General features: G+C 38.9%; 1 protein-coding gene across 1 annotated transcript; it reads left to right on the forward strand.

The window, feature by feature from the left end:
- Positions 1 to 1953: 1953 nt before the first annotated feature.
- On the forward strand, positions 1954 to 10478 carry ARL9 (ADP ribosylation factor like GTPase 9). Its single transcript, XM_033106534.1, has 4 exons — positions 1954 to 2226; positions 5240 to 5402; positions 8023 to 8198; positions 10056 to 10478. Exons 1-4 carry the CDS (start codon positions 1954 to 1956, stop codon positions 10233 to 10235), a joined length of 792 nt encoding a protein of 263 aa, XP_032962425.1. The 3' UTR covers positions 10236 to 10478.

The following is a 10478-nucleotide window of genomic DNA, read 5'->3' on the forward strand; positions in this document are numbered from 1 at the left end:
CTCAAGTATCTACTGAAACTTCTTCAAAGAATTTTTTTAAAGGCTTTTTTCCTCTACAACAGTAAGAAATGTGGTGCTGCCTTTCTGTTTAGAGTAATCAGAATCTGCGGTGGCATCTAAACAGACCCTCTTATATATGGATGATTTATTATGGCAAAATACTTTTCTGAGCTCTCAGAATAGTCTTTTAGTAAGAGTGACAGATATTCTTCTGAATATTATTCCCCATTACAGGAATAATTGTTAGTAAATTTGTTATTTGCGATTCCATTAACTTTCTGTGGTGAAAGATAATCATTTTCTAGTTTTTAGCTACAGAATTTTGGTGAAAAGGATCCATCATTGAAAGTTTTGACCCAGGGCAAAATGTGAAATTTACAGTTCTGTATTTAGTCATTATGATGGCTAGTCATTGTTACTATGAGTCATTACTAAGCAACTGAAATTCTGTTCAATTAATTGTCAGATGAAGTATAAACATCTTCGTTAACTATGTAGTAATTATTTCTTCTTTCGGACAGGTCTTTAACCAATGACATATATACTTTGTATATGTGTGTGTGTGTACATTTATAGAAAATCAATATGGGTACATCCATTCACTGTGGCACATTTTAAAATAAAATATTCTAGCAGTGAGTATGGATTAAGGTGTGTTGGGTGTTGGCACTTTATGGAGGACTTCCTGATGAGCATATCTGAGAATTTTTTAAATTGTGTAAAATTATCTCCTGCCTCTCCCAGCAAAGCCACAAAACTAATCTAATGGGATTGAGAGAACCCAGTTTTAACTTCACTGAAAATTTAGCATGTTGATATGTGTATTATAAATAAATTGAACAGCAAACTTTTTTTTTAAGTTATTAAGCACAGCATTTTGAAGACTACTTGGAAATTGCTAACCTTAAAAACTTGCATCACTCAAGTCTTCTGGATCCTGTCATTCATTCATTGTTCCTTACAAGCCTATATGAAACATTGATCTAATGAAAGTCAGTTTATTACAGTTAGATAATTTTGTTAGATTGTGAAATATACTAGGGTCCAATACAATTTAACAAAATAAAACAACCATCCATATACTACTCAACCAATGTAAGCAATGTTCTACAACCTTTGAACAGCACCCAGCAGTTTCCTAGTTTGCTGCGCATTAGATCACTGGGGCAGCTAGACTATTTTTAGTTGTATTTTGAATACCCGGCTTTACTAGTAGCCATGATCCTGACAGACTAATTCAATCTCCAGGGAATATTTTTAAAGTAAAATATAACAGGAATTTACGTAAAATAAGGGAACCGTTGGTGTTCCTCCATTTTTCCCTCAGCATCCTGGACAGAAGCCCCTAGACACTACTAGTTAAGTTGGTACGGGTTGAAGGGCAAGGAGACAGCCAACTTCACTTTCCAGGCTTGTGATTGCTAGCTAGGGGAAGGAAGGCTGAGAGTCTTCTGGGGACGCTCAAGACTCTGGCCCCTCGGGGGTTCTCCCAGATGGGAGGCGCGTGAGCTGGGCGGGCTCAGAGGTGATGCGGGAGAGGAGAGACGCTAAAATCGGGCCCGTGAGGACTCAATCGCGCCATAGTGCGCCCTCCCGAGGAGGTGCCACCTAGGGACAATTTTTCCTGCGCAGACGATCGGCCCCTTAGGTCTTCCCCGAATCCCGAGGCCAGGCCTTGGGATACCTTTGCTGGGTTCGACCCTTCCTTTAGCTACCCCGCCTTCAGGTTCGACTAATGTGCAGCATGTAGCACCCCCAAGGGCGAAATGCCCGGCCGCAGCTGGCGCGCCCTGAGACTAGCAGCCGCGCGGTGCCAGCTTGTGTGAGCTATGCCACGTGGATCTACGTCTTAGCCGCGTGCACCCCACCCCCACGCAGGCCACACCTGCCAGGACTCGGCCGCAGCTCCAGCGTGCCGGCACGCAGGAGAAGGGAAGGAAACGGGCGCTGAACATGGAAAGGGGGAAAGTGAAGAAGAAAGACAAGGGAAAGGAGCTGGAGAAAGGGAAAATTCGGGAAAAAGAAAAAGAGAAAGGGAAAGGGAAGGAGGTGGAGAAGGAGAAAATTGAAAAAGAAAAGGAGAAAGAGAAAGGGAAAAAGGAGAAAAGTAAGAGTAAAGAGGAAAAGAGGAAAGAGTGGGAGACAGAGAAAGAGAAGGAACAATTAAAGGGAGGAAAGAAAGAGAAGGACAACAGCGTCTTGGCAAAGACCCTGCTGGAGCTGCCGGTAAGAGACCACCAGTGCCTTGGACCACTCCTCAAGGCCATTGTCGGTTCAGACCGCAGCGCCAGCTCTGTTACGTCCGGGCCCCAACGTAGGGTATTGGGTCTCCTTTGGGGCTTTTTTTATCTGTGGATGTGCCAAGCTTCGAACCACCCATCGTTAGCCCCTTCTCTCAGGCCGCCTGCCCAGTCTAACCCCTAACCCTGACCCTGCATCCCAACCCTCATCAGGTCTAGTGTTGAAGAAGAGTCTTAGTTGGCCCACACCAGGATGCGGAGAAGGGCCTTTCTCCAGCCCATCTCTGTCCAGCGCTCAGCACTAGCTCACAGACCACCCACAACGCAGAAACCCACCCAAAACCCTCGCTGCTCACAGGGTCTCTGTCCGAGTCCTTTGTGTTGAGTAAATTCTTTTTCAGAAGGTGCTGGGTTCCTGAATTTTTGCAGGATGTGTTTTGGGGCTGTCTGGACCTTTTCTGTGGGCATAGCGCTATGGTTCCTGCTTCCCTTTTTTTTTTTTTTCCAGACCACCAGCGTCCTGACAGGACAGTCACTAAGGTTTAACTGAAAGCTCATGGAAACCAGGCATTGTAGTCACAAAAAGTCAAATACCTATGATATGAGGTATCTAGAGTAGTCAAAATCATAGAGACAGAGAGTAGGATGGTGGTTACCAGTGCGTGGGGGAAGGGAAAATGGGGAGTCAGCATCTGATGAGTAGAGTTTCAGTTTTACAAGATGGAAAGAGTTCTGGAGGTGGATGGTGGTGATGGTTGCACAACATTATGAATGAAGGAATGTATTTACTACCACTGAGCTGTACCCTTAAAAATGGTTATGGTAGTACTTTTATGTTACGTGTATTTTACCACAGTTTTAAAACTGGAGGTGGTAGAGGGAAGAAAAAAACCAAACATTGTTTAGATCAGCTTAGTGGGCCCTGTGCTTCTGGAGTTCCGGGCTCAGAGCTGCTTTCTGGCTCTAAACAACGTGAATTGTTAATGTAGATTTGCTCTCTGGTAAAACAAACTACACAGATCCATACATAGTTAAAGGAATAACTTTTGACAAGGAACAGGGGTGTTCAGAATCACATTTTGTGTCTCAACTCTTGATTTACAGTTAATCTCAGCTTTCCTTAAGAGATTGTAAACATGAGGAAGCATGTATTTTAGACTAAAAAATAAGCAAAATGTAAAACATCCGTGCCTGCTGAATTTCTAGATAGGATGGACTTTAGGGGCAGCAATTTGATTGGAAAGGCAGTAAGAACTGTTTTTGCTCACAATAGTCACAGGATCTAAGATGCCATTTTTTTCGGTACCACTAAGAAAGAAAAAAAAAATGCTTCCAACCAAAATAAGATATACCCATGGATTATGAAATCCTCATTTGGGATGTTAAAATGTGGGGGGAAACCTTGGAATTGATGAAATACTGGGGTAGCCTGAGGAGGGCCATGGGTGGAGATAAGGAGGGGGACACCATCACACACCCTGCAGCCATTTCTTGGTGCCACCATTCCTTTAAAGCATGTAGTTTTAAACCATCCAATTTGGTCTCCTTTGTACCTCAAGTCGCTCATGTTTATCATAACACTCCCCGAATGACATTATAATATTTAGATTCAATGGGAGGGAATAGGGAAGGAGGTGGGGGTGGAGATAGAAAACATCTATGAAAATATCATTTGCTTTAAAATCCATCAAGAATTCAGTCCAAAAGCAAACGTACATTTTCGAATTCTGTTATTCACCATACAGTTTTCGTAAGTCATGCTCTCTAGACAAGTCTCTACCTTTAAATACCTCACTTTCACATAGATCGCATTAAAAAAAAAAAAAAAAGTTGGATAAACATCCTAGTGCTATTTAGGATCACTTTTTACCAGAAATCCAGTCTAATGACGTTTAGTGTTCAAGCAGAAATGCGTAAGGTTATTGTTATTTTTAAACCAGTGCCATTGAAAACACTCACTAGTGTTTTTGTGCAGGAGGAGCTCTTATATAGGCAGTTTGGGAAATAAAATCGAATTCCTGTGAGCTGTCTGGCTCATTTAATACTGTTGCTATATTGTTGCTCATTTAATACTGTTTACAATGAAGTTTGTACTCTAAAAGTCACCTTTTTGAGTACTCTGAACTTTCCATTTTCTGTCTTCATATCAGCCTGCCCTTGTCATTTATCATAAAAATTTATAAGGCTGTAATGTTGGTGGAATGCTTCTTTCTAAAGTTTACATCTAGTTCAAAAGGTTTTAAAATCAGGTTTTAAAATAAATGCTCGTTTGTTTTTGGAACTGGTTTAACAATTTCTATAATCTTAGCCTTTTCACTTAATCATGATACTTATATTAAGAAGTACAAGAGGGGAACCTTGCCTTAAGAGCTTTTAATCTAGTGAGCCAATTGGAAAGACAAGACTGATTAATAACATGAGATCTTAGATGCTTACATGCTGAGTGGCAGAGTCAATACACGGACTGTGGAGTTCCCAACAGCCCAAACAACAAACTGAATTCTGGTGAAATCCCTAATGGACATGAACTCAAGAAGCAAAGTGAAGTCTGAAAATTGTCCCTGTGATCTATGGCACCTCCCATAAATCCTGATATATACAGAAGGTGCCAAAAAAATGTATACACATTTTAAGAAAGAAAAAAAAAACTGTATTAAAATTGTAATACTCAATATATACCAATAATAAAAGAATACAAGTCATGTATATACATCTTTTTTGGTGCCCCCGGTATATATAAAGTATTTATTTGATAGATTGACCAGGAGCTGGGTGATGGGGAGGATGTACAATTAATGTCACATAACTAATGGCTGATTATGAAATACAAACTGATTGGTACAGTTTGTTCTAGACCTGTTAAATGTTTTGTGAAGTTTTATTCTGGTTTACAATTCCACAAATGTTATTGGGTCCTACTACAGGCATGTACACTGCCAGGAACCAGGAAAACAAGGCCCTGATAGCATAGGTGTATTGATTGATCTTTTGTTTCACAGGAGAAAAATAAACAGATCCTAGTGTTGGGCCTGGATGGAGCAGGAAAGACCAGTGTTCTCCATTCTCTAGCCTTAAACAGAGTCCAGCACAGCAAGGCACCCACACAAGGTTTCAATGTTGTGTGCATCCCCACTGAAAACAGCCAGATGGAGTTCCTGGAGAGTAAGTCCTCTTTCTCATTAGTTACAAGATAACCTCATTTTGTGTAAACTTTAAGCCAGACATCGGTCCGTTCTCAACACTGGGTCCTTGGGAAAAGCAACACTGTGTTAGATTTTCCTAGATCTTTAGAATGCATGTGTATTTAATACTAGGGTACACTATGGGGGAAATCACTTTATGTTCTTTCTCTTTTCTCCTTTCTGCAGTGCTGGTGATAAAGGGGAGTTAAGAGGAAGGCTTAACGCTCCCTCCTATAACAGCCTCTCTCCTCCCTTACTAGCCCAAATAAACATGCAATCTAAGGAAATACAGTGTGCCTTCTCTGCAAATGCAGCTAACTCTAAACAATCCCCAAACCTCTTCTTATGACCAGATGGCAGCCCAGAAGCCCCTACTCTATAGCAATTCTGGAGTCATCACCTTTCTAAATATTGTTGTTCCCTTAAGTTGCATCAGACCCTCTTGTCTTCTCTTTACACTCTTTCCTTGGATGATTTCATCCATCCTCTGGTGCTAATGTATATGCTAATGACTCCCAAATTTATCTATCCAGCCCAAACATATCCAAATGTCACCTGACATCTCCACCTGGCTATCTATTTGGCCTCTCAAACCAAACATGGTCAAAACAAAATGCTTAATTTATCTCCATATCTGTTCCTTTCCCTATAACCCACTGGTCAGTACCCATCAGGTTGCTTAGACCAGAAAACTGAGAGTCACTTGATTCCTCCTTCTGTATCCCCACCTCCAGTCCTCAAGTAAAACACGGAATTTTTCTAAAACAAATAGCAAATTCATCAGTTACGTCCTTTCCTACTGCCCCTATTCAAGTTGGAACCTCCATCGTATTTTAGATTACTGCAATTATCTTTTTAATTTTGCTTTTGTCCAATTACAGAGAGAAAATGGTGGGCAGAGAAATTGGTACACCTGTAGGCAAATCTTTAAGATAAAAGCATTATTATGAATAGAGTTTTCAACTTATGCAGAAGCTATAGAAGAAATAATCATTTTAAACAAATAAATAGCTAAGAAAATAGTCTCAATATATAAAAAATGGAAGGAAAGGAGGGAGGAAGGGAAGGAGAAAGGGAGGGAGGATCAAACTAGGAGGAGTAATGGCCAGATCTACCATTAGAGTGAGGAATTTCAACATACCTTTGTCAAATTTTAGTAGGATCGAGGAGAAAAATATCTGCAAAGATACACAAAATTTGAACATAATCAACAAAATTGATCTAACAGACAATATAAAGTTGTCCAAAAGCTAAAATACACATTCTTCTCAAACACTCATGGAACATTTACCAAAATTGACCATTTAGTGGGCCATACAGCAAGTCTTAACAAATTTTCCAAAGAAGACGCATCATACAAAGTATGTTCTCTGACTATATTGCAATTAAGTTAGAAGTTAATAACAAAGATAAAAATCCCTATATAGGTAAAATGTCATGGTGTCACCAAAAAAATGAGGAACAACCCAAATGTTCATTCTTGTTTAAACTAAATATGTTTAAGCCAGTTAGAAGATTATACAATGTTCTTTTAAAAATTAAAAACACAAACTACTTCAAAAAATGACTAGCCTCGCTCTGTACAAAGGAAAACAAAGGAAAGACAAATAAAGACCCTTTCCTGTTAGCACGTTAAATGTTTTTAAGTTCCTAAGGCAGCAGTCTGCAAACGTTTTCTGTAAAGGGCTAGATGGCATATCATTTAGGCTTTATGGGCCAATAGTCTCTGTTACAACTACCCAGCTCTGCCTTTGTAGTATGAAAGAAGCCAAAGACAATACAGAAACGAATCCACATGTCTAAATAAAACTTTATTTGTAGACACTGAAATCCAAATGTGATATAATGTCACATATCATGAAATGTTCTTTCTTTTTTTTAGAAAGAAAATTTTTGCATTTAAAAGTGTAAAAGCCATTCTTTGTTTGTAGGCTGTACAAAAATAGCAGTGGGCCAGATTTAGACTATGGGCCATAGTTTGCCAACAACCCGTCGTAGGAGAAAAATAAAAACTAAACTCATTGTGTATATAATATTCTCATTAACCAAAAAGTTTCTTCTGAGAAGAATCAGCAGAATGAAATAATCCAAAGGCACTTTTTTTCTGAGGGAAGTATTCCTGAATGCTCGCAGGATCATATTATAACTCTCAGTGCAATATTACGAGGAGAAATTGTTCTGGGATTTTGGCAAAGGAAAAAAATTGTGCAGGTGAGGCTAGCTAATGAATTCAGTCCATTTAAAACTTATTCTAGAGAGATATGTGTTTTAATCCACTACCCTGAATTATTTTAGTAGGCTATTCCCATTTTTCCAGCTATCACTGATAGACATGCAGTGGCCTCCACGGCTGCTATGTATAAAAGATCAGGAGTCTGTAGTATTTAGCATTTTATGCTGACCTTTCATGTTCCTGAATGAATGAATCACTGTGGAGGGTAAATATTCCTACCAACTCTTTCCCTGGTAACATCTCTCTGGTTGTTTTCAAACGGCACACTCTAACACAGTGGTCAGAAATGATCTAACTGTGCCTTTCCTGCCCCCCTGGGTTCTTCTGTGATTTTCTGTGTGTCTTCTTTCCCTACTCTTTTCTGTAGTTGGTGGCAGTGAACCTTTCCGTTCTTACTGGGAAATGTACCTGTCCAGAGGGCTGCTACTGGTCTTTGTAGTGGACTCAGCAGATCATAACCGATTACCTGAAGCCAAGAAATACCTTCATCAGCTCATTGAAACAGACCCGATCATCCCTCTGGTTGTGTTTGCAAACAAACAGGTAAAAATCGGTGCAAATATAATTTGCATTCAGTAGTTTTATTATGACTACAAGAAATAGAAATATCTCCTTTCAACAGCTAGTTATTAAACAACATGCTGTATATTCAATTTATACTTATTAGATCCACTGGATTATACACTCCTTGAGAGTAGAGACTAGTAGTCATCTTTATGTCCCTTATAATACCTAGCATACTGTCTTCGACATAGTAGGAATTCAACAAATATGTGTTAAATGTAATTCAATAAATATTTACTGATTGTTGATTTTGACAAAATATTTGTGTCTACCATACATAAAGAAATTGTTTTAGATCAATTAGACCGACCTGAATTTATTTCATACAAATGCATTAAAATATTAACCATCCATGGAGAAAATGGAACCCTGTGTAGTGTTGGTGGGAATGTGAAATGGTCCAGCCTCTATGGAAAACAGAATGGCAATTCCTTAAAAAATTGAAAATAGAATCCCCATATGATCCAGCAATTCCACATCTGGGCATATATCCAAAAGGACTGAAAGCAGGGACTCAGACAGATATTTCTACACCCATTTTCACAAGCAGAACTATCCCTGATGTGCTTTCATCATTAAAAGCAGCCTCTTCTCCCATCCAACACCCTTCTTCTCCTCTTTATTTCCTCTCCAATTCTATCAGTGAATTAATTTATTAACTTGAGACATCATCCACATGTTACTGGATCCATTAACACTGTTACAAATGTCACTGTAGTCTCTAGGACTAAATGAATTCAGGTGTCAGACAGGCAATGTATTGGGATGACTGACATCCAGAGAGATAACCAATCCAGGCAGATACCATGTACAGCACATCAGGAAAAGCCTCACAGGCTCCCAGTGATGGAATCTGATAGGATCATATTTAGTACAAGAAAAAATTAACATGATTTTGGATTATTTCAAGAGTTTCAAAAATGATCCCCTAATGCTTAAGAAGAACACTATGAAACAACAAAAAGCCAATTACAAATGCAGTTTTAGGAGTGAAAATGCTAAAACTTTTGCAAAGGACTTAAAAACTATAGCTGAATCTGTGCGTATTTAGGAAAAAGAATATCAGAGGTCATTTGCATAAATGATTCTTGATGTGTGAGAGGCAAAGGAGTATGTTTTGACCACAAGAAGGTTATGACCTTGCCATGCAGCATTAGTACAGGCTTTCTGCCTCCTCTTTTAATCTCTCCTCTCTTTGCCTTTCCCTGTGGGTTTCCCTTTGTTAAGCCTACCTCATCTCTCCATCTTGTCTTTTTTCTCTCCACCTGTCTCTGCCCTCTCGGCTTCCTTCTTCCACCACTTCATTTTCTAAATATTGCTCCTTTCTCTGTGTCCCTCCACCCCTCCAAAATTTCATCCAATTTTTTTTTTTTGCTGTTCAGTGGAAATAATGGTCACAAAAGAAAACTCATGATGGCAAATGGTATAATCAATAAAACGTAATATGGACGAAAACAATTAATGAATCAAATTTCTGTTGTTAAAGATAAACTAAAAATAGTTGATCCTATTTGAATATAATTCTGCGGAAATAAGGAAGGAAATGGAAAAGAAATTAGAAGCAGATTGACTGCACTGTTTAGAAAATTGGTTAAGGTATTATACCGGCTTAACTTCATTCCAAAAAATACATTTTTGATGATAACTCCTAAATACTGGTGTAATTCTGATGAAAATCTTTATATTCGACAATCACAAAGGTTATAATAATGGGGGTTATAATAGCCTCCACATTAAAATAAAAGTGGGGTCACTGAGAGCAATAAATGAGAATAATAAATGTATCTTTCCAAAAGGATTATAAAATAATCAACTTTTTTTTCATTCTTGTTGAAGGATCTTGAAGCAGCCTATCACATTACAGATATCCATGAAGCTTTGGCATTATCTGATGTGGGAAATGACAGGAAGATGTTCTTGTTTGGAACCCAAGTGACTGAGAATGGCTCAGAGATACCCTCCACCATGCAAGATGCCAAAGACCTGATTGCACACCTGGCTGCAGATATGCAGTGACCAGGCCCATTGTTCGGTTCACGATCTAAATGTCACCAGGGAGTGCTGAGTGGCAGCCTTGAAGCCAAAGGTTTCCACTTTCAAATAAAAAATAAGCCATTTCCTATTTTCTCAATGCACAGCATATATACAATAATAATGTTAATTGATTAAGAGCATCTCTTTATTTAGATTTTGAACTTTAAAAAGATTTGTAAAACAATGTATCTAAAGGAATTTGGAGTCTTAATCAACAAAATTAAA

This window comes from Rhinolophus ferrumequinum, chromosome 5 (assembly GCF_004115265.2).
Source record: "Rhinolophus ferrumequinum isolate MPI-CBG mRhiFer1 chromosome 5, mRhiFer1_v1.p, whole genome shotgun sequence".
NCBI classification, from domain to species: Eukaryota; Metazoa; Chordata; class Mammalia; order Chiroptera; family Rhinolophidae; genus Rhinolophus; species Rhinolophus ferrumequinum.